The sequence below is a fragment of the Prinia subflava genome, chromosome 27, assembly GCF_021018805.1.
Source record: "Prinia subflava isolate CZ2003 ecotype Zambia chromosome 27, Cam_Psub_1.2, whole genome shotgun sequence".
Classification (NCBI taxonomy): domain Eukaryota; kingdom Metazoa; phylum Chordata; class Aves; order Passeriformes; family Cisticolidae; genus Prinia; species Prinia subflava.
Window position 1 is genome coordinate 3,232,953 of NC_086273.1, and position 22,478 is coordinate 3,255,430.

At 52.1% G+C, this 22,478-nt stretch overlaps 3 protein-coding genes across 3 annotated transcripts in view; all 3 read left to right on the forward strand.

Annotated features, from left to right (window-relative positions):
- The window catches only part of LOC134562421 (olfactory receptor 14A16-like), a 391,199-nt gene that overhangs the window by 13,657 nt on the left and 355,064 nt on the right, over nucleotides 1-22,478 (forward strand). The gene's annotated exons all lie outside the window — the stretch shown is intronic.
- Nucleotides 1-22,478, forward strand: part of LOC134562396 (olfactory receptor 14J1-like) — a 76,050-nt gene that overhangs the window by 11,152 nt on the left and 42,420 nt on the right. The window lies entirely within an intron of this gene.
- LOC134562360 (olfactory receptor 14A16-like) lies at nucleotides 12,809-13,741 on the forward strand. Its single transcript, XM_063419736.1, has one exon. It carries the CDS (start codon nucleotides 12,824-12,826, stop codon nucleotides 13,739-13,741), a length of 918 nt encoding a protein of 305 aa, XP_063275806.1. The 5' UTR covers nucleotides 12,809-12,823.

The following is a 22,478-nucleotide window of genomic DNA, read 5'->3' on the forward strand; positions in this document are numbered from 1 at the left end:
GAGTAGATGGAATAGATTCCAGGCGTTTCCAGCTGCCAAAGAGCTGTGAGCTCACGGGCAGGCACAGGGGCTCCATGGTGGCATCTGAGGGGTCTCTGGGCTCCTGAAGATCTCTTTGGTCACAGTCAGGCATAGGGGATCCATGGTGACATCCCAGGGGTCCTTAATCTTCCTAAGGGTCATGAAGTGACAGTCACAGGGCTGCACAGTGACAACAGAGGTGTCTCTACACTGCCAAGGGGCCAATTTGTCCCAGGCAGTGTCAGGAGTGCAGTGGTGACATCCCTGTGCTCCTAAAGAACAGCGAGGTCACAGACACTCACAGGGGCTCCAGGGGACATCCCAGGAGTGTCCAGGCTGCCAAAGAGCCGGGATGTCACAGACACTCACAGGGGCTCCAGGGGACATCCCAGGAGTGTCCAGGCTACCAAAGAGCTGGGATGTCACAGACACTCACAGGGGCTCCAGGGGACATCCCAGGAGTGTCCAGGCTGCCAAAGAGCTGGGATGTCACAGACACTCACAGGGATTCCTGTCATGGGCAGAGTGGCAGCTTCAGGCACAGTTTAGTAGAGAAGCTCCTGTTGGGTCACGAGGTGCAGAAAGGACCCCCAACACCCCAATTATACCCCCAAGCTCCCCCAAAGCAGGACCCCCAGGCTTTGTAAACTCCTTCTGTGAGAGGAGCCTGGGAGTGCCTGGATCCAATCCAAGCCCCAGATTTTTTCAAGGATTTATCTTTAAAGCATTGTGGAGGTGGAATTGAATTGAATTGAATTGAATTGAATTGAATTGAATTGAATTGAATTGAATTGAATTGAATTGAATTGAATTGAATTGAATTGAATTGAATTGAATTGAATTGAATTGAATTGAATTGAATTGAATTGATTTGAATTGAATTGAATTGAATTGATTTGAATTGAATTGAATTGAATTGAATTGAATTGAATTAAATTGAATTGAATTGAATTGAATTGAATTGAATTGTGGAATTGAATCTTTTTACAACTTTGTCCCATAACACTGAGGATGGCAAACCAGAAGTATTTATAAATATACAGATATGATTGATTATGAGCACGTTTAGACAAAAAGGTGTTAATCAGAATTATTTACTCCACAGAATAGCAGCTATAACATCTATTTTAATATGGTGCTCTAGGAAGCAATTTTGAAAAAATTGTTTTGAAGCAAAACCAGTTATTAAGTAGAGATGGGTGTCACTCCTCAAGAAACATGACCTTGGGCAAATCTCTTTAGCTCAGCCTCCGGCAGTGACCTTGAGGGATGTCCCCACTCCAAGGAGGAATCTCCACACACTTCCTAAGAAGGGAAATGTCAGGAGATGCTGCAGTTAAAATTTGGAATGGGGCTTTTCTAGTCTGCAGTGCTGCCCTGTCAGTCAGACGTGCCCAGGCTGTGCCAGCTCAGCAGCTCTGCAGAAGCTCTCAGTGGTGCCCCTTGGTTGTTCCTTTCCCTGGGGATTTGACCAGCTCTGCCACAGCTTCAGCTCCCTCTCAGGATGTGGAACTTTGGGATGGAGGAGTCAGGCTGGGTTCAGCATTATTCACCCCAAAAGCAGCATGACCCTGCTCTTCATTTCCCCCTGGGGGCTTTGCAAGCAGGGCCTTGTTGGGGTTGTTGGAGCCCATTGCAGGCAGAGCCTCCTGCTGCAGCAGGAACTGCCTTTGCTGTGCCATGGCCAGGCCAGGCCCCGCTGCAGGAACAGCCCCAGGCCAGCCCCAAGACAGGGAAGGGCTCGGGCACAAGGGCAGAGGGCCATGCTGGGAGCTGTGCAGGGAGAGCCTGGCACACCAAAGGCACCTTGGCAGCAGCAGCAACTCCCTGCAGGCCATGGCCAGAAGGCTCCCTGGGCACCCGGCCTGGTGGCCACCACTGCAGAGCTGCTGGGCCAGGGCTGATTTGTGCCTGGGCTCTGCCCCAGCCCACAGAGTGTGACCTCAGCCCTGACTCTGGCACAGCCGCTGGGCCTGGGCCCTGCAGAGCCTCAAGGTCACCTGTGCCAGCCTGGGGCCATCCCTGCATCTGCCACTGTCACTTCTGGACTCGCTGCTGCCTCCAACACTGAACCCCTCATCTACAGCCTGGGGAACCAGGAGCTTGAGGATGCCATGAGGAATATGACCACTGTGTGCTTTTCAGAAACAATGAAGTACCCGTTTGTTTCTGTGTAGCATTCAGAATGGAACTCATTCCAGGCCCAGACTGCTTTGTACCTTTTGTGTCTTTTTTGTTACCCAATTTGAGTATTTGGTTTTTCCTTTTTATTTTCTTCTGATAATATTTTTCATAAAGGCATGCCATTAGTGACAGTAATGCTACATCAGCATCTACCATGCTTGTGTTAAGCAGAGACAGTGAGGAGCCATGATCACTGTGCATTGATGTAAAATAAAGTGTCCTGCTGTGCCCTGTGTGTTCAAGATGCTTCCTGAGCCCTTCTGTGTCTCTGCAGGGGCAGTGCCTGTGAGCAGAGGTGCAGGGAAGAGACTCCCAGCACAGCAGCACAGCCAGGGACAATGGCCCTGCCTCTTGCCACAGCTGCTCTTCCCAGCTGCAGCCTCTCCTTGCCAGCCCTTCTGTGGCTGTAAGTCCCCAGGGCTGTGGCAGCTTGGTCACTGTCCTGCTGCGTGTCCCTGCTGTGCCCACAGGCAGGGACAGGCCATGGGCACTGCTGGGACACAGCTGGGCTCCAGCACAGCAGCTGCAGCAGCAAAGGGCATCTCCTGAGGGCAGGCCAGGAAGGCTTTGCTCTCCTCCAGAGCTGCTGTCAGCAATGTGCTCCAGGAATTCCCTGGCAAAGCAAAGCCCAGTGCCTGGGGCAGAGGGGGAGTGTGCAGGGGGGCACACAGCAGTGTCCTGGCACAGCCAGAGCTGCTGGCATGGAGCTGAGGGAGCAGCAGAGCAGGGCCTGGGCTGTGTCTTTGTTCTGGGCACAGCCTGGGAAGGTGGCCCAGGGCAATTGTCCCACACCAGCCCCTGCAACCACCACTGCCAGCACAGGTATCTCACCTGTACCTGCAGGAGGTTGTTTGTCCCTGCATGGAGGGACACCAAGGGACCAGGCCAGCAGTCCATGTTTGCTGTGTGCTGAGGAGATTTCAGCAGTGCCTCGTGTGTGTGTGGGGAGATGAAGCCCAGGGAGCACAAACACCATCAGCAGCACTCGGGGTGGCACAATCCCAGTGGCACAAACAGTGCCTTGAGGCCACTTCACTCTGAGAGTAACATCCTCTGGGAAACCACCTGAATTCTTTACTGGGCTGTGCTTAGGACTGCACAGAGAGAAACATCCAGGGCAGGGAGGCTGCAGGGAAAATGCTCAGGACAGCCAAGGAGTGCACAGAGAGACCACTGGGGTGGGGCTCTGTGTGGAGAAATCACAGCTGCCTCCCTTCTGAACCACTCTGAGGACCTGGACAGGGCTGTGCTGTGTTCTGGGCACTGTCCTGGAACTGTGGGATGTGGAAAAGGCCTTTGGTGTCAGGGATGTTGAGAAGGCTGGGCAGTGTCACTGTGGGACCTCTCTCAAAGCCCTTGGAAAGGGCAGAGCCATCCCAGAGGGTCTTGGGCACTTGGGAAGGGCAGAGCTGGAACCAGTCTGCAAAGAGGGCAGGGAGGGGCACTGGAAAGGGGATGTTGTGTGCCCATCAATGTCATCGATGGACTGCAGATGTTCTGGAGCCTCCCCCTTTTCCAGTGCAGTCTCAATCAGTCCATGGCAGGTGGTGGGACTGTGCTTCCACCCCTGGGGCAGTGGGTTCCAGGTGTCCTGCACTCCCCTCCACGGGAAGGCAAACTGAGGCCTGCATTCTGCTGCCACAGGAATGGAGAAAAATGCCTTGACAATGTCAATAGCACCACTTGGCTGCCTTGGACTGCAGCTCCTACTGGAGCTCCAACATGTCTGGCACAGCAGCTGTCAATGGTGGAGTCACTTCATTCAAGGCACGACAGTCCACAGTCAATCTCCATTCTCTGTCAGATTTGCACACAGGCCAGATGGGGCTGTTGAAGGGTGAGTGTGTTTTGCTGACCACCCCTTGGCTCTCCAGCTCTCGGATCATCTTGTGCATGGGGATCACAGCATCTCCAGTTGTTCTGTACTGTCAGGGATGCACTGTTGAAGTGGCAATTGGCACTCGTTGCTCTTCCCCCTTCAGGAGTCCTACTGCAGATGGGTTCTCTGATAGTCCAGGCAAGGTGTTCAATTGCTTAACACCCTCTGTCTCTACAGCTGCTTTCCGAAACACCCACTTGAGTCCCTTTGGGTCTTTGGAATACCCATTTTGGAGGAAGTCTAGGCCCAAAATGCATGGGGCCTCTGGGCCAGTCACAATAGGGTGTTTCTTCCAGTCATTTAAAGTCAGGCTCACATAATCTTCTACCAAAATAAAATGACATGATCCTCCTGTCACACCAGCAATAGAAACAGAATCCTGTCCATACATGTTTGGAAGGGATTAATGTGCACTGTACACCAGTGTCAGCAAAGGCCTCAGATTTTTTTGTTTCTGATGTGCCAGGCCAATGAATCCACACAGTCCAAAAAAACATGGCTTTCTGTGGCCTCTACCTGGCTAGAGGCAGGGTCCCTCTAAGCCTGGTCATTCTTCTTTCCCTGGGTAACTGGAGCTGCTTCCATTTTAGTGAAACTTCCTCCCTGAGTCTTGCTGTTCTTTAATTCTGACACCTATCACACCAGAGCAGCAGTAGATTTTCCATCCCATCTCCTCATGTCTTTCCCACAATCACACAGGAGGGAGCACAGCTCAGCTCATGGGGTGCCCCTTCTCTCCCTGTCTGGGGATTTTCTGCGTTTGGTGCCAGAACCTCTGATCTGTACTGCTGAGATTTGGAGAATGTCCTCTTTCATCTCCTCCCTCAGTTTCTTGTGGTTCTCCTCTCTCTTGTCTTCTCATTTCTGCAGACGTGTTTCCACAGCTGCCATTCTTGCATGTGTTGGGCCATGCACAGCATCTGCAGATGCTCAGAGCTTCTTCCCAATATCCAGCACGGTCTCCTCCATGTCATCCCCCTTCATTACTGCTGAAGCAGAAGAGTGTTCTTGTGGCCCAAGTCAGACAAGTTTTCCCCACATCACAGGTGTCCATGGTACCAAGTCTGGGTTCCTGGTGTTTAGGTCATCTGAGAAGACAATCTCTGCCACTGCCATTTCTCTCAAGCCTTGAATCCCTTGTTCTCTGGTCTTCCACTGGGTTTGCTGCAGCTAGAGATGGTCTGCACACAGATATCTTTGTGCCACACTTGCCAGGACCCGTTCCCAGAGACTGCAAGGGTGAGCCTCCCTCATCATTCCTTGGTCGATAACGGGATCCTGTGACAGGGATCCCAAATTCCTCGTTTCAGTGCCCTCCAGAATTGTAGCCTTGCCTGCAGCATCCCAAAGATGGACTAACCAACTAATTATAGACTCATCAGGTCATGGAGTGTAATCCTTTCTCAGGCCACGAAGGTCCTTCAGGGAAAAGGACTCAGTAGTAGCTCCTGAATGTGTTCCAGATGGTTTGACTTCTGATTTTTAGTCAGGAAGCGTTGAGGGTCCTTCACCTGGATCACTATCGAGTATTAGGTTTTGTGTGTGTGCTTCTTTCTCAAGGCTAATGCCAGTGTCTTAGATTCACTGTCTGGTTTATCTGCTGGCTTAAGCTCACTGTCTGGTTTAGCTACAGCCTGAGTAGCTGGGCTGTTGGCTGCAGCCTGGGTGACTGGGGTAGCTGCTGATTTATCTCCCTGCCCCCCTGCCTCCATCTGCTGCCCTACAGTATCTAGCAGTGTGCCATAAGCATATGCCAGGGCCCAGCTTATTGCAATGAGCTTTTTCTCCTTACAGTCATTTTGGCTGTTCTCTTCCAGATATTTCCCCACCTTGTCTGGGTTCTGAATTTGTTCACATGAGAATTCCCATGCTGGGGATCAGAAAATTCCTTCAAGGTTCAGCCCATTCTCTCCCATTCTCTACACCACTCAGGATTTCCCACACCTGGGTCTACTTCTGGGTCAGGGGCCTCATCAGCCCCTCTGGACATCTCAGCCCTCACTCTAGAGAAGCTGCAAACCATACAGAGGAAGCTCACCAGATGAAATACCAGGACGGGTATCTTTAACATTCAGTGGGAAACTGAACATTCTCAAAAAATTATTTCACAGATTCAAAAGAGAAGAGGAAAACGACAGGTTGAAAAGCTTCATCCCTTATGCCTCTTTCAAAAAACTTGGTGCAATTACTAATGAACCCCAAAAACATGCTGCTGGAACAAGGACACAGGGTAGGATGAAGAAACGATCAATCAAACATATCTGGCACAAACTCCAGTCCCTTTACAAACTTTGTATGAATCATTATTACTGAGCCCAGGAGGACAGCATCCTAATTGGTGCTCCCCTACTTTAAAAGATCAGTCTTAGGGACAATACTGGAACTATGTCTGGATAAGAAAATAAACCTAGGGACCATAAAGGTATTAAAACATCAAAAAAGCCTAGGGAACAGAAACACAGGAAGGACTCCACCACAAGGGACATTATGAATTCAAGCAGCAAAATGGCTACTGCCTGCTTTATCCCCACACAAAGTACAACCAAAATGGAAACAGTACAAGTTGTTTCCATTTTCTCAAGCCACGCACGGGGCATCATTAAAAATGTATTTGTCTTGGCTTAGGGCAAATCTGATAAGAAACATCTGAATGGGGTTCCTCTGGAGAAGCAAACCCAAGCGGCCTCCCACGGATTGGTCCAGGGCAAAAAAATCTCCTTAGAGAAAGTGGAAAAAACTATTTAACATACAAAGTGCCCACAAGTATAAAGAATGAATAATATGAAGCAATAAAACCACTGGTTGCTCTGAAGAGAGATGGTAACATTGGAGAGTCCTTGCTGTGGGTGTATCTCGTCTTGCTCAGTCCCTTATCAGTTCCACCAGCGCTGGAAAATGCCAAGGTCCAGGCCCCGGTGGGCCACAGGTGTGAGATCCCGGTGTCTCTCTGGGTTCTTCAGGCCACGACAGGTTGAAACAGTCAAAAAAAAAACCAAAAAAAAAACCAAGTCCAGGGAAATTCTCTGCCTCAGTGAGCTAAAACTGACTGAAAGCAAAGGCAATCTCTGTCCCGCAGTCTGTCCGTGCTTCAGACCAACACCGTCCAGGAGCTGCAATGTGCAGGAGGGAGTGCTGTTTCTCCAGACAAACTCAGCGCTGCTTCTTTCTCCCCCTTGGCTCTCAGAACCAGTCTTAAAGGCACAGAACTCAATATCCAGCACAGCCAGAACAGACCATTGGGGATACAAGCACCATCAAGTCACCCCAGCACAGGGAGGGGGCCGAGCCGGTTCTCCACGGGGCCGCCCCCGGCTCGCCGCCTGCTCGGTGCTGATGTCGGCGATGTCGGGGATGTGCCACAAGTGCTGCAGCTTCTGTGGGGACACGCCCGGGGTGACACCGCTGCCACCCACGTCCCCACAAGGTGAGACCTGTGCCACAGCCACCACCAGCACCTTGCAGCTGCCTGGGACAGGAGGCAGAGGTGTGTGGCGGGGTGTCCCCAGGGATGTCAGCCTGTGCAGGGGCTGCCAGGCCGTCTCAGCAATGCAGGGCTGTCCCTGTGGGTGTCCCAGTGTCCCCTTGGGTGCCAGGCTGTGCAGTGGCTGCCAGGCTGTCCCCAGTTATCCTGGGCTGTCCCTGTGGGTACCAGGCTACCCTGACAGGTTCCAAGCTGTCCTGACGGCTGTCAGGCTGTCCCAGTGTGACACAGTGCCCATCTGGGCAACCTGGGGTACCCCGTGGCCACTGTGGGATGGCCATGATCAGCTGCAGGTGAGTCAGGTAAGAGGATCCATGTCCCACAGGCAATGGTGGGAACTGGATGAGGAGGAGGAGGTGAAGGAGGAGGAAGAGGTGGAACGGGAGAAGGAGGAGGCAGCCTGGCAAGGCTCACCTGGGCAAAAGGGTAATCAGTGATGTGGTAGTCCAGGACAGGGCTGTCCTGGTCATTCAGCAGCTGGAAATGGTGGGACTGTCCCAGTCTGCACCAGCTGGGGAAGAAGAACCAAATGGGGACAGCAGAGGGGTCTCAGTGCTCCGTCTCCAAGAGAGCACAACCCCAATCAGCCATCAGAGCCAGGCTGGGGCTGTACCTGATCCTGGACATCACCACCTGCCTGCAGGGCTTGTTGATGGTGCAGAAATGGCTGGGGGGAAAGAAGCAGCTCAGATCCTCCATGGCCAGGATGAAGAGAAGGTGGCACATGGACAGGATCCTTTGGGACTGAGAGTGGGACTGGGACCCCCAGTGATGATGGGCAAGGAACACTCGTGTGTGAGCCCACAGCCAGGACCTCAAGAACAAAGCTGATACCTCAAACTCACAGCCAGGATCCCAAACCACAAATGGGATCCATAGGTCAGAGCCAGGACCCCATTTTGAACAAAATTATAGGACCCCAAACCCAGAGCTGGAATCCAGAGCTCATGGCCACGACCCCTGGTGAAGAGAAGCACAGGATCCACTCCTTGCTGGAGCCATCACTGCTCCCAAGCAGGTTCCAAACACTCTGGCATTCCCAAGGCAGTGAGGTGGGAGGACGTTTGGGTCCCCCTGCATCCTGCACCCTGCAGCACCCCCGAGGCAGCGGGATTGAAGGTGAGGGGGTTCCAGGCGGTCTGGGGTCCTTAAGAAGCCCTGCCCCCCTCTGCAGCCCCCTCCCTCCACAGTCCATGCTCTGCCTGGTCCTTGACATCTCAGAGATGACCACAGGGGTGCCAGGGCTGTCCCTGGCCTGTGCCTCCAGCAGGACCCTCAGGTGAGGACAGGGGTCACCCCATGCCAGGGGACCCTGGGGAGGGGGTGCAGGCCCTGCCCCACAGATCTGGGGCTGACGGGGCCCCGTGCCCAGCACGGCCTCCACCTCCATCAGCACCGTGGCCACCGGCATCGCTCAGGACTTGGTGAAGCCACGGCTGCCGGCGCTGTCCCCGTGGGAGCTGACACTCATCTCCAAGGGGCTCTGGGAGTGCCACCGAGCCGGGATGTGCCAGGCCGTGCCATCCAACCAGTGACACGCCATTCCACCCCACTCTCTGATCCAGGAATTGCTGCTCCTCCCTGTTGTGGGGCAAAAGTTGGAAGTTGATTTTCTCCCGGTGGCACTGGCCAAGCCCTGAGGCAGGGGCAGGACCTTTCCCTGGAGCTCTGAGGGCGCTGGGTTTGTTCAGCTGCAGCAGAGCAGACGCAGCTCAGAGCTCCCCGGGGGCTGCGGCTCCTCCCGAGGGGCAGCGCGGGGACAGCTCCGACCTCTGCCCCGGGGGAGCAGGGACAGCACCCGAGGGAAGGGCTGGGGCTGGGCCAGGCCAGGGCTGGGCTGGAGAACATCAAAAGCTTCTTCCCCCAGAGGGGCTCAGGCACTGACCAGGCTCCCCAGGGAATGCTCACAGCCCCGGGGCTGCCAGAGCTCCAGGAGCCTTTGGACACCGCTCCCAGGGGTGCACAGGCTGGGACTGTTGGGCTGTCCTGGACAGGGCCAGGGCTTGGACTCCATGATCCCCGTGGCTCCCTCCCAGCTCAGCCCATTCTGCAATTCTCACCCTTTGGCTCAGCCTTTGTGTCCCCTGCAGGCGCTGGCAGAGCTGTTGGGTGGGGCAGGAGCAGGGCAGCCCCAGCGTTCCCGTCTGTGTGACACAACAGGGACAGCCCCAACATTCCATCCCTGGGAACGCTCCAAGGGAAGTGTCCACACCCGTGTCCAGTCAACACAACTGACCGGCCACTGACCCTGAGTGACCACGGCCCCGCCAGCCCGGAGGCACCGCTGGGGCAGCTGCATCTCAGCCGTGTCCCAGCTCCTGCAGCCCCTCCTCTGCCCCGAACCCTCCTGCAGCACAGGGAGGGCTCATTTCAGTGCCCCTCAGGGGTCTCCTCTTGGGGTTGGAGGACACCTGGCAGTGGAACCTTGGGGTGAAAAGTAGAGATTTTGGTCCTGCCTAGCAAGGCCAGAAGTGAAACTTTGTTCCTTTTGCCTTGGTGCCTTGGAGGCCCCCGGGTGTTTTCTGCACTGAGTTCCAGCCCCCAGCGCTCACTGAAGGCCCTCCCTGCAAATGTCCCACTGCCAGTGCCCTGTCCTTGTGTCACCTGCTGTGGCTGGGCATAAACAGAGCGCCTGGACTTGCATTTCCAAGTGGAAACCAAAACTGAGGGAGTGGAGATGCTTGAACGCAAAAAATGGAATGGGAGCATCTGTTGAGGGGAAAATCTCCTGCTCCTATGGCCGCCCATGTGAACTCTGGAATTCTCTTCTGCTGAGGAACTGGAGGTGTCTGGCTAAGCTAGAAAAATGAGCCTGAGACAGGAGATTTCGTTTGCTACAGCAAGGCCTTGGCACAGAAAGAACATTGTGCCCTCAGCAATGAGGGATTGTGTTAAAAGAGTTGTCACATCCCTGCTGGGTTGGACATGGAAAGATGTGGCACAATCCTTTCCTTCCCTGCAGCCCTCAGCTGGAACTTGGATTGAACAGGGACGTGAGGAGAAAGGAATTTCCCTGCCAGGGCAGGGCTGTGGTGCAACACATCCCCCAGCAGGAGTCTGGAGCAGCCCAAGGCTCTGTGTGCCCAGGCAGAGGCAGGCAGGACGCAGAGCTGTCAGCAAAGGAAGGGCCCAGCCAGGTGGGGCAGCCGGGGGATGACGACAGCCTGCAGGGACAGAGGCGCAGGCCATGGACACCGTAGCACAGCCTGGGCTGCACAGGGCACAGGCATGGGCAGCAGCTGCAAGGCCCTGACACAGCCAACTCCTGCAGCACTTGGGCCATGGCTGCTGGCCCTGGGCCTGAGGCATCAGGAGGGGACAAGTGACCCTTGCAGGCCTGGGGCCTCATTGCCTCCTTGTCCCTGCTCAGCAGCCTGGCAGGGGCCGCCCCATGGTGCTGCCCTTGGCATTGCACATCCCCACATCCCAGTGGCCTGGGAAGAGCCCTGAGCAAGGAGGGAGGGACAGGATCTGCCTTGGCAGGGGCTGGGGCTCAGGGCTTGGCCCTTTGCATTCCTGACACACATCCAGGTTTGGTCAGCATGAGAGACACCTTTGCCTTTTGGCCCCTTCTGTCATCACTGCCTGTAGTGTTCTGCTCACACTGGAACATGGAGAAAATTTCTCAATCGTGTCTCTTAGTGGGACCCCTTAAAACTTGAAGAAACTTCAGTATTTCAATATAATTTTGAGTTCTGGAGAAGTTGTTTGAACACTCTCTCAGGGACTGAGTTTCGTATAAACAACACCAAACCTCAAGAGACTCGTTAAGGTCCATGTGCTGTGTCTGTGCTGCTGAGCTGGGATGGGCTTCTGGCACAGAGGCAGCTCCTGGAAACCAAGAAGAGCTTTTAAAAGACATTTCTCCTGAGGAGCAGCTCCTCTTTCAGCCCAGCAGGGCTGAGGGCACTGCCTGCAGGTACCTGAGAGGAATGAAGCAGACAGAGGCTCAGAGACACTGGAAGGACAATTCTGAGATCATTCACGGAGAAATGTTCACAACTTTTGGAAATTCTGAGTTTCTTTGTGGAGAAATCTTCACCACTTGTGACAGGGTAAGTCTGTGGCTGCAGGGATCTCCTGAAGCTGAGCCAGGACAGCACTGAGGTGACTGTAAGGATGGCTCTGCTGCCCTTGCTGCTTTAGGGGAGGATGTGCTCCAGAGCGGGGCTGCCCTGGGCACCGTCAGAGGGACAGGGCAGGACGGCTCCTGCTGCCAGGGACGGCTGCAGGGGCTGAAGCTGGGGCTGCAGCCAGGGCTGCCCAGGGCTGTGGTGCAGAGCAGGTGCTGCAGCCCTGAGGGCTCTTGGCCAGCCCAGGGCATCTGCCACCTGCCAGGGGCAGCTCTCAGCCTGCCTGGGAGCTCCCCATGGACTGTGGGGAGAAGTTGGAGGTGGAAGGAGCCACCCCCATCAGGGCAGATTCCTGCTGCTGTGGAGATGGTGCTGCATGGCCAGGGCTGCTCTCAGCTTTCTCAGGAAGGAAAGGGAAAGGGGCTGTCAGGGTTGTCTGTGTCACTGACACTCCTGCGCTGTCACCCTGGGGATCAGCAAATGTGCCTGAGATCTCCCTCAGAAAGTGCCTCCTCACCCTCCTCTAGCTACAGACAGCAGCAGCAGCACCTTGGCTTGCAGCATCTCTGTTTGTCTGAGCTGCCCTTAAGGCCCTGGTGCCAGGGAGATGCCCCTGGGCAGTGCCGTGTGCTGGGAGGAGTGTGCAGGGCAGAGCTGAGCCCCCAGGGCTGGGCTGGGCTGTGGGAGCAGTGGCAGGGACAAGGCTTGGATAGAGAGAAACAGCTCCCAGTAGACACAACTCCAGGCAGCAGAGAGCGAGAACAATCCTTGGTATCTGTCCATGCTGAGCTGCACAGGGTAAGAGAAAAGGGTTTACAGTGATTGACTCTGAACCCTTCAAAAAGGCCACTATTTTTCAAGTTCAAATCTTAACTGTGATCAGCCTGAAATAGAAGAAGGTGAAATCAGCCAAGGCCAAAGTGTGAAGACCAGCAAGTCTGACTGAAGTGAGGCACAGGGAGACCTGTTTCCCCTCTGGGCTCAGCAGTGTTGAATGCTGAAGATGGGGCAGTAACTAAGTAGAACAAACCCAAGTTAAAATAAAAATGGTAATGAAGTTCTCTCACAGGAAGTGAAGTAATTTTGAAGAAATTCCTAAAAAACTACCAGAGGATTTACTCAGGGGAACCTGTCCCAATTTCTCAATGTGTTCTTTCAACAGGGCATGATGCTCAGAGTGAAGAAATGTCCAACAGCAGCTCCATCAGCCACTTCCTCCTGCTGCCATTGGCACACACGCGGCAGCTGCAGCTCCTGCACTTCTGCCTCTTCCTGGCCATCTCCCTGGCTGCCCTCCTGGCCAACGGCCTCATCATCAGCGCCGTAGCCTGCGGCCACCTCCTGCACAGCCCCATGTTCTTCTTCCTGCTCAACCTGGCCCTCAGCGACCTGGGCTCCATCTGCACCACTGTCCCCAAAGCCATGCACAATTCCCTCTGGGACACCAGGAACATCTCCTATGAAGGATGTGTTGCTCAGCTATTTCTGTTTTTATTTTTTATCTCAGCAGAGTATTCCCTCCTGACGGTGATGTGCTACGACCGCTACGTGTCCATCTGCAAACCCCTGCACTACGGGACCCTCCTGGGCAGCAGAGCTTGTGCCCACATGGCAGCAGCTGCCTGGGCCAGTGCCTTTCTCACTGCTCTGCTTCACACAGCCAATACATTTTCTCTGCCTCTATGCCAGGGCAATGCCCTGGGCCAGTTCTTCTGTGAAATCCCACATATCCTCAAGCTCTCCTGCTCCAAATCCTATCTCAGGGAACTTGGGCTTCTTGCTGTTAGTGCCTTTTTAGCTTTTGGTTGTTTTGTGTTCATTGTTTTTTCCTATGTGCAGATCTTCAGGGCTGTGCTGAGGATCCCCTCTGAGCAGGGACAGCACAAAGCCTTTTCCACCTGCCTCCCTCACCTGGCTGTAGTCTCCCTGTTCCTTAGCACTGGCATTTTTGCCTACATGAAGCCCTCCTCCATCTCCTCCCCATCCCTGGATCTGGCAGTGTCAGTTCTGTACTCGGTGGTGCCTCAAGCCCTGAACCCCCTGATCTACAGCTTGAGGAACCAAAATCTCAAGGCTGCAGTGTGGAGATTGATCATGGGATGATTTCAGTAACATTAAACTGCTGGCTAGTTTCTGCAATCTGTTGCAATAAAATACATATTTTATAGCAGTTGTTAATTTGGTTTTGGGTTTTTTTCTGCTGTTTTAGTTTTCATTGATGTTCACAAAGCAAGGACATCATTTTTGCACTTTCTTGTTTTGTTTCTCCCTATGTTTTCTCTAGCCCCAGACCATGTCAATGAGGAGCTGTGCTCATGGTGGATTTTAAACAAACTAAAGGTTCTCCCAACAGTGTTTTCTGCAGAGATCCCCGTTTTGTTCCCTTCTCTGTGGCTGCAGCAGCAATGTCTGTGTGCAGAGCTGGGGCAGATCAGTGCTGGCACAGCAGCTGTGCCCAGCAGCAGCAGCACTTGGTGTTGCCAGTGCTGCTGCCGTGGCCCTGCCCCGCTGCCCTCCTGGCCCTGCTGTTGCTGTAGGGCCTGAGTGCTCTCGGGGCCGGGCACAGGGCTGGGGGTGGCAGTGCCGGGGCTGCAGCAGGGACAGGCCATGGGCACTGCTGGGGCAGCGCTGACGCCTCAGGCCAGGGCCTGGGGGCTGCAGGCTCCTTTCCCAGGCTCTCTCCACAACACGGCCAGGCCAATGCACAGCACAGAAAAGCCCCGTCAGCAGCCCCAGGGTGGCCGTGGGCAGGCTGGGGGCAAACAGCATCACACCATGGGAACGTCCCTTGGGGAGCAGGATCATCCTCCAAGTGCTTCAGGAATTGTCTGCAGGCTCCTGCAGGGCCTCCTGCTGCTCCCTTGCCAGAGGCACCTCAGGCCAGGGGGGCACATCTGCCCTGCTGTGTCTGCCTGTGGGGCTCCCTGCTCTGGGCAATGAGGAGGGGCTGCAGAGGCTCTGCAGGACTGACAGGATGGGCTTTGGGGCTGTGAGGAGAAGCTGAGGGACCTGGGCTGCTGCACCTTCTGGAGAGGAGGCCCAGGGCTCATCCTGCAACTGCTGCAAGGGTGGTGTCAGAGAATCACAGAATCAGCAAGGTTGGGAAAGACCTTGGAGATCAGCAAGTCCAACCTGTGCCCTGACACCACCTTGTCTCCCCTGAGCCTCCTCTTCTCCAGGATAAACAACCCCAGCTCCTTGAGACACTCCTCACAGCACTTGTGTTCCAGACCCCTCACCAGCCTTGTTGCCCTTCTCTGGACACGCTCCAGCCCCTCCATGTCCTTCCTAAATTGGGGGCCCAGAACTGGACACAGCACTCGAGGTGCAGCCTCACCAGTGCCCAGCACAGGGGAAGAATCCCTGCCCTGCTCCTGCTGCCCACACCATTCCTGATCCAGGCCAGGAGCCATTGGCCTTCTTGCCCACCTGCCCACACTGCTGCCTCATGTCCAGCCTGCTGTCCAGCACTGCCCCACGTCCCTTTCTGCCTGCCCACTGTCCAGCCACTCTGTCCCCAGCCTGGAGCCCTGCAGGGCTTGTTGTGGCCAAAGTGCAGGACCCGGCCCTTGGTCTTGTTCAGCCTCAGCCTGTTGGATTTGGGCCCTGGATCCAGCCTGTGCAGGGCCCTGTGCACAGCCCTCCTACCCTCCAGCACATCCACACTCACACCCAGCTTGGTGTCACCTGCAAATTTGCTGATGCTGGACTCAATCCCCTCCTGCAGATCCTCAGTGCAGATATTGCAATCCCCGCTGGCTGCCTCTGATCCCTGGGCCATCCTGGGGGTGCCCTGGGATGGCTCTCAAGGGGATCTGTTCCATCCCCTTGCTGGGCACCCAGGGCAGGCTGACAGGCCTGCAGTTCCCCACATCCTCCTTGCAGCCCTTCTTGGGGATGGGCTCCCATTGGCACCTCCAGTCCTCTGGGCCCTCCCTGCTGAGCCAGGACTGAGGAGAAATGATGGAGAGCAGCTTGGGGAGCTCATCCAGCAGCTCCCTCATGGCCCTAGCATGGATCCCATCTGGTCCCAGAGACACCTGTGAGCATCTGAGTGGCTCAGCAGGTCCCCAGCTGCTTCCTGCTGGATTGCAGGGGGGCTCTTCTGCTCCCTGTGCCCATCTACCAGCTCAGGAAAACACCTGTCCTTAGGACAACCTGTCTTCTTGTTGAATACTGAGGAAAAGAAGGTGTTAAGTACTGAGTTGCTGAATAAAATCTTTAAAATTTTAAATTCTGAAGCAGGTCTTCTTTATTCCAGCTGGAATGCATAGGCGATATTTTCACCGTTTATGGTACCTGGTCGGGGCAGGTTCTAGGGTTCAAATACACTTAGATCCCAAAAAGATCACACTTTCCACCCATTCTCCATCCATTCTCCCACTGCCTTCTTGCAGTTCATATTATAATTAGTCTTTGGCAGTGCCATTTCTCCTGGTGGTCACAGGCAGGGTTCTTCTGATGAAGTAAGAAGTCTTTCTCCATCTCTGAGCAGGCACAGTGAGGGTTTGGCCAATTCCCTGGTCAGTTTGTCCTGGCCAAAACGAGGAGCCTCGTTCTTGCTGAATTCCTAATCAATTCATTCTGCTTTATTTGATCTTCACAATACCTAAATACCACTTTACTGAGTTTTAGCAATATACATCTTCTCTCTATGACCTTTACCTAGCAATTGAATTCCTATGTGTTCTGGTAATTGTTTCTACCTAACAAGTTACTTTCCTATGCGTTGTTGTACAAGTAGTTTCTCTACTTTTACAAAATTGCTAAATACGCCAAATATATTTCTGTTCTTCCCTTCACCTGTTCTAGCACATGATATGCTTCTAAAATTCTGAATTTTCATATGCATATATGTTTCCTATATTAATTACCCCCTTTTCTCCTAAGATATGCAAATACTTTGGCTTTCTCAGGTACTTGTGATATTCTCTAAAACTATAATTAACTAGCTGATTAAAAACCACAAGAGACAATTGTGGCCATCCTTCTGGACAGTTTAAATTCTAAGAAAAAGCATAATCAAAACCAAAACAAACCTTAAACCAACCAGAATTAATGAAACTATTACAGGGTGACACAACTGGTTTAGAAAACCTGTTGTAGTAGGAAACCATCCAAAAATGAATCCCACCAGTAGTGAGATGTGTCTTTTTTCATCTTTCTAAAGACTCTCCTTAGAATCTCTATGTTATGTTGTATTGTAATTTATAACACCTGCCTCAGAGATTAACAAGAGTTCCATGCAGTTTGCTCTTTGATCTTCATTGCAGTGAAGGAGGTGAGGAGCACTTGCAATGGTCTTTCCCACTGTGCTTCCAAAGTCTTTTCTACAAGAGACTTTACACAGACATAATCTCCAGGTTGCACATTATGTACTGGTCTGTGCAGTCCCCTACACCAGGTTCCCAATACATGTTTTTTAATATTGTTGAGTTGTTTTCCTAGGGCTAGTATATATTCTGTTATGGGTTCTTCCTCTGCTTGTGATGATGTTCCCTTCTGCATCTCACAGGGTCGCCCATACAGGATCCCAAAGGGATTCAGTCATTCCTTTGCCCTTGGCTTAGTTCATGTGTGTAAGAGAGCTAAAGGGAGAGACTGAGGCCAAGGCAGGTTGGCCTCCTGTCCTCATTTCACCATTTGCTGCTTCATCAGGTGCTTCATCTTTGCCACTTGTCCCCTTGATTGGGGACTCTATGGGGTGTGTAATTGCCAATTTATACCCAGAATATTGCTAATCTGTTAATTTGAAATAAAATGGGCTCTTCTGTCTGAGGAGATGACGGCTTGAACCCTGAATCGTGATACAATTTCTTTGATCAGTACCTTGACCACCTCTTGAGCCTCAGCAGTTTTAGTGGGAAAAGCCTCAGGCCATCCTCAGAAGGTATCAGTCAATACCAATAAATAACAAACCCCCGTGTTCTTGGGAGTTCTGAAACATCAATTTGCCATTGTTGGCCACGTCCATTCCCTCTCCCAGTCTGACCCATTTCTGGCTTTGGAGTGTTTTTGGGATTAGTCTGGAGGAAGAGATCCCACTGTTGGGTTACTTGCCTTACTGTAGTGTGTCACTTTCTAGCTATGATGCCCCGAGCCAAGTGCTTATGCAGGGCCTCTGTTCCCCAAAGCCTCTTCTTATGCTCTTCCTTTCCTATAGACCATATCAGATGGCTGGGTATGATTGCCTTTCCTTCTGGAGTGAAGGCCCAGCCTTCTTTAGTGTATGTCCCCTTCAGATCTGTGATTAGTTTTAGATCCTCTTTGTCATAATTTGGCTTACCCTCAAGAGAAATTTTTCCATCCAGAATTAAAGGTCCTTCCATTTTTACATCTCTCTTTGCTGTTTCTTTTGCCTCCCTGTCCGCCAGCTCGATTCCTTTTTCGAATTCAGAGTTTGCTTTTTGATGTGCTCTGATGTGCATGATTGCTGTTTTCTTTGGGAGCTGTACTGCCTTTCATAATCTCAGGATTTCTTTTGGATCATCTTTTACATCCTGGTGTCTTGAGCACGTTGCTTCAATGGTTTCCAAGCAGTCCTGGTGTCCTGTTCCCCTGTGTTTCCACTGAGGAAAGAAGCTGCATTGACAATGTTAGTGACCACAATCTCCACATCATCCTGTTCTACCATTGTGGCTTGAGACCTCAGGAATCCCTGTGGAGGAAGCCAATGCCCGCCCTTCCCTTTTAATACTGCAGACTCTGTATGGGACACCAGCACAGTCATTTTGTGTCCCAAGGTGAATTTCCCTGCCTCTTGGATGTTCAGCACCACGGCTGCTACCGCACCCAAGCACCCTGGCCATCCTTCTGCAGTTGCATCCAATTGCTCAGAAATGTAGGCACTGCCCCACGGTGTGGCCCCAGATCTTGTGCTGATATTCCTGGGGTGATCCCCTGTTTCTCATGAGAAAACAAAAAGAAAGGCTCACTCACGTCAAGGAGCCCCAGGGCTGGAGCTGACATTAGGGCCTTTTTCAGTAGTTCCAAGGCCCGTGGAGCTGGTTTATCCCATTGGAGATGCTTCTGCTCGATGTTGATCAGTGCATACAGGGACTGAACAAGCAGTCCATAATTACAGATCCAGAGGTGACAGGACCCGGTCATTCCCAGAGAAGTTCTCAGCTCCTTTACAGTCTGTGCCTTTGGTGTTTGGCATGTAGCCTCCTTCCAGGCTCATCCTAAGGTCCTTTGCCTGGCACTAATCTCACAGCCCAAGTAAACAACTTCTCTCTGCAGTATCTGGGCTCTCTTCTTGGACACTTGGTACCCTTGGACCCCTAAAACATTCAAGAGACTCACTGTCCAAGCCATGCAAGTATCTTCTGTTTCAGTGGCAATCAGGATGTCATCTAGGTCTTGTAACAATCTTCCTTTCCATGGTGGAGTTTCCCAAGACTTGAGATCCTTGGCAAGTTGATTGCCAAATATGGTGGGGGAATTTTGGAGGCAGTCCAGTCCAGCTGAGTTGAGTTCTTCATCCACTTTTAGGATTTTTCCATTCAAAGGCAAATATCTTTGTCTGGCTTCATGCAGAGGGAAGCAAATGAAAGCATCCTTCAAATCAGAAACAGTAAACCAAGTTAGTTCTGGTGTTAATACTGTTAACAAAGTAACATGAATTCTCTACTACAGCATATAAATCCTCTACTATTTTATTGACTGCTCTCAAATCCTGGACTATATAATCTCTACGTTCCATCAGGTTTCTGACCAGTAATATGGGAGTGTTGAAATCAGATTTGCATTCTCCTAACAGGCCCCATTGCAAAAATATTGCCATTACCAGCTGGATTCCTTCCCTATCTTCTTTCTTTAAGGAATATTGTTTTACTCTTACTGGTCATCGTCTCTCCTTAAGCTTTACCTCTCCTGATTATGCAGTTTTAGCTCTTCTTGGCTTCTCTGTGGCTCACACAGCACACCTGGGCTATGATGTCTTCACTGATTTTTCCTTCTATGGGAACATTGATTAAAAGTAAACTCATTATTTGAATGTATTGTTGAGTGTCTGCCTCCAGAGGAATTTCCCCTTTTTTCAAATCTCATGACTGCATTTAATTGTTCAAGTCAATTCCTTTCCCAGGAGTGCATGTGGTGAATTAGGCAAATCTAAAAATTACTGAATACCTATTAGCTTTCCCAATTTATATTTTGGTGGATCACAAAAGGAAGCCTTTTCAGCTTGGCCAGTGCCTATTTTTAATTATAATATGATCTTCTCCCACCGGTGTAAAAGTTTTGTTTAAAACCGAATATATTGCCCCCGTATCAACTAGAAATTCCATTTGTTCTTGTTCCTCTCCCTCCCCACAATTTCCTTCCAATGGGTCAGTATCCATCCTAAAGGATTTCTCTTGGGCACTTCTTTACTCTGCTGGCTCCCCATTGTAATTGGAGTTACTGACACAAGAGGACAGTGTTACCACAAAAAGGCTCTCAAGTTCGACTTGGATATGCTTTCAAGAGGCACTCTAAAACCTAATTACTCAGAACCGAAATTCCCACCACCAAAAATAAAGTGCAAGTACCAAAAACCATATATCCATCTGCCTGTTGACAGAATTCTGCAACAAACACAATTTTGATAGCAGCAAGGATTAGAGCAGCAAAATGAAAGACAAAACTGACAATACCTTGGGTTCTGCTCGAGCTACCCCAAAGCTCACAGCAGCCACCCTGCGTGCTCAGCAGAAATCCCCTTTTTCCACCTTTCCAAGACCTTTTCCCAACCATCAGCGCTTTCTGTCAGACGTCTCTGACACGCTGCCTTCACCAGGCGTGGGCCTTCCCAGCGTCTCACAGGCGTCCCTGGGCCCTCCCTTCATTCCAGTCAAACACCCCTCACCTGCCCTGCAGAAGGTTCTTGTTGTCCTCCGCAGCAGCGGCCGGGGAGTGGAGGTCCTCCGGACAGACCCGGCCGCGGCTGGGAGTGTCCACTTCCCGCTGGCTCCTGCAGCCAGGCCCAGAGATCCGAGCCACGGCACCAAAACTGAGCTGCACAATGAGGACTTTGCAATTCAAACTGTAAAGCAGGTATGTTTTATTTCCAGCTGGGACACACAGGGGATTTTCCACCATACCCGTGTACCTGGTTGAGACAGGTTTAAGGTTTAAATACACTCAGATCCCACAAAACCACCCCTCCCTGCCTGCCCATTCCCTGCCCACTCTCTGTTACCTTGCACTTCATATTATAATTGGTCTTCTCTGGTGCCATGGCTCCTGGTGGTTGCATTCAGGGGTCTTCTGATGGAGTAAGAGTTCTTCCTCAGTTGTTCACTGTTTGACCTCTGCCTCTGGACAGGTGCGGTGAAGGTTTGGCTCATTCCCAGGTCAGTTTGGCCTGGCCAAAACCAGGAGCCTGGTTCTTACTGGTTTCTTAAGCCACAGGTTCTGCTTTATCGGGTTTTCACAATACCTAAAGTTTTGCTTTGCTGAGTTTTCACAATATACACAATACACATTTTATATCTGTGGCCTTCACCTAGCAACTAAATTCTTATGTGTTCTGTTACAAGTTGTTTTTCTGCTTTTACAAAATTGCTAAATAAGCAGTATATTTCTGCTTCCCCTCCATCTACTTAAGCACAATAAATGCTTACAAAATTCTGAATTTTAGGTATGTTTCCAATATCAAACTGGCCTATAACTACCAGGGTCCTCCTTCCTACCCTTCTTGTGAATGCACATCACATTGGCCAGCTTCCAGCCACGTGGAACCAAGGGGACCAGAGTGACACTGTGGGGCTCCGTGTACCCAAGGGTCACTTGTGCCACTCTGTAACCAAGGTTCCCACTCTGTCATTGCAGGACCCCTTGGAACCAAGGGGCCATTGTGGCACTGCAGGGCCTCAGGGAACCAGCTGGGCCATAGTGACACTTTGGGGTGTCATGGAACCAGGGTGAAATTGTGACATTGTGGAGTCCCAAGGATCCAAGCAGCCACTGTGACTCTTCATGGCCTCATGGAACCATGGAGACCATTCTGACACTGCAGGGACTCGTATAACCAAAGGTCCATTGTTTTCCTCTCCCTGGCATTGCAGAGTCCAGACTCTCCCTGCCCCAGCCCCACAGAGCAGCAGAGTCAGGTCTGGCCCTGCAGCAGGAACTGGAGGCCAGGGGGGTCAGGGACAGTGACTCTCTCTGCTTCCTGGAGATTTTCCTCCTGGAGGTGTTTCCCTGTGCCTGATCTCTCCCTGCCAGCACTCACAGACCCCAAATCTCTGTGCACTCTCCTTGGCCCTACAGAATCCTGCCTGTTTGCAGGGCACTGGCTGGGGGCAGGTTTGTTTGTTGGTGGGACAAAGGACAGCTCAGACTAAGTCTGATGGGTCCTGATGCTGAGGGAACAAGATAACGTTTGAACTTTGAAGAAAGCTGTAGCTGTACAGAAAGAGTCACTTTCTAACAAGGCATGTGAATGAAGCACTTTTTAGAAATCAGCAAATTCAGCAGAACAAGCTGTGCTGGTTTGGCACAGCCTGGTTGTTGGCAGCAGGGGCACCACACAGATGGCTCCTGTGGGAAGCTGCTGGAAGCTCCCACCATGTCCAGCAGAGCCAAAGGCTGATGGCTCTGAGGGTGGACGTGCTGCTGGCCAAAACTGGGCAAGGAGAGAGGCTGGTAACGCCTCTGTGATGACACAGCTAAGAAGAAAATCAAAACAAAGTCACAAGGGTTTTGCTGCTAGTCAGAGAAGAGGAGGAGGTGAGAACATGTGAGGGAAACAACACAGAGACACCAAGGCCATTGGAGAGAAGGGGGAGGAGGTGCTTCAGGCTCCAGAGCTGAGATTCCTCTGCAGGCCGTGGTGAAGACAGTGGCAAAGCAG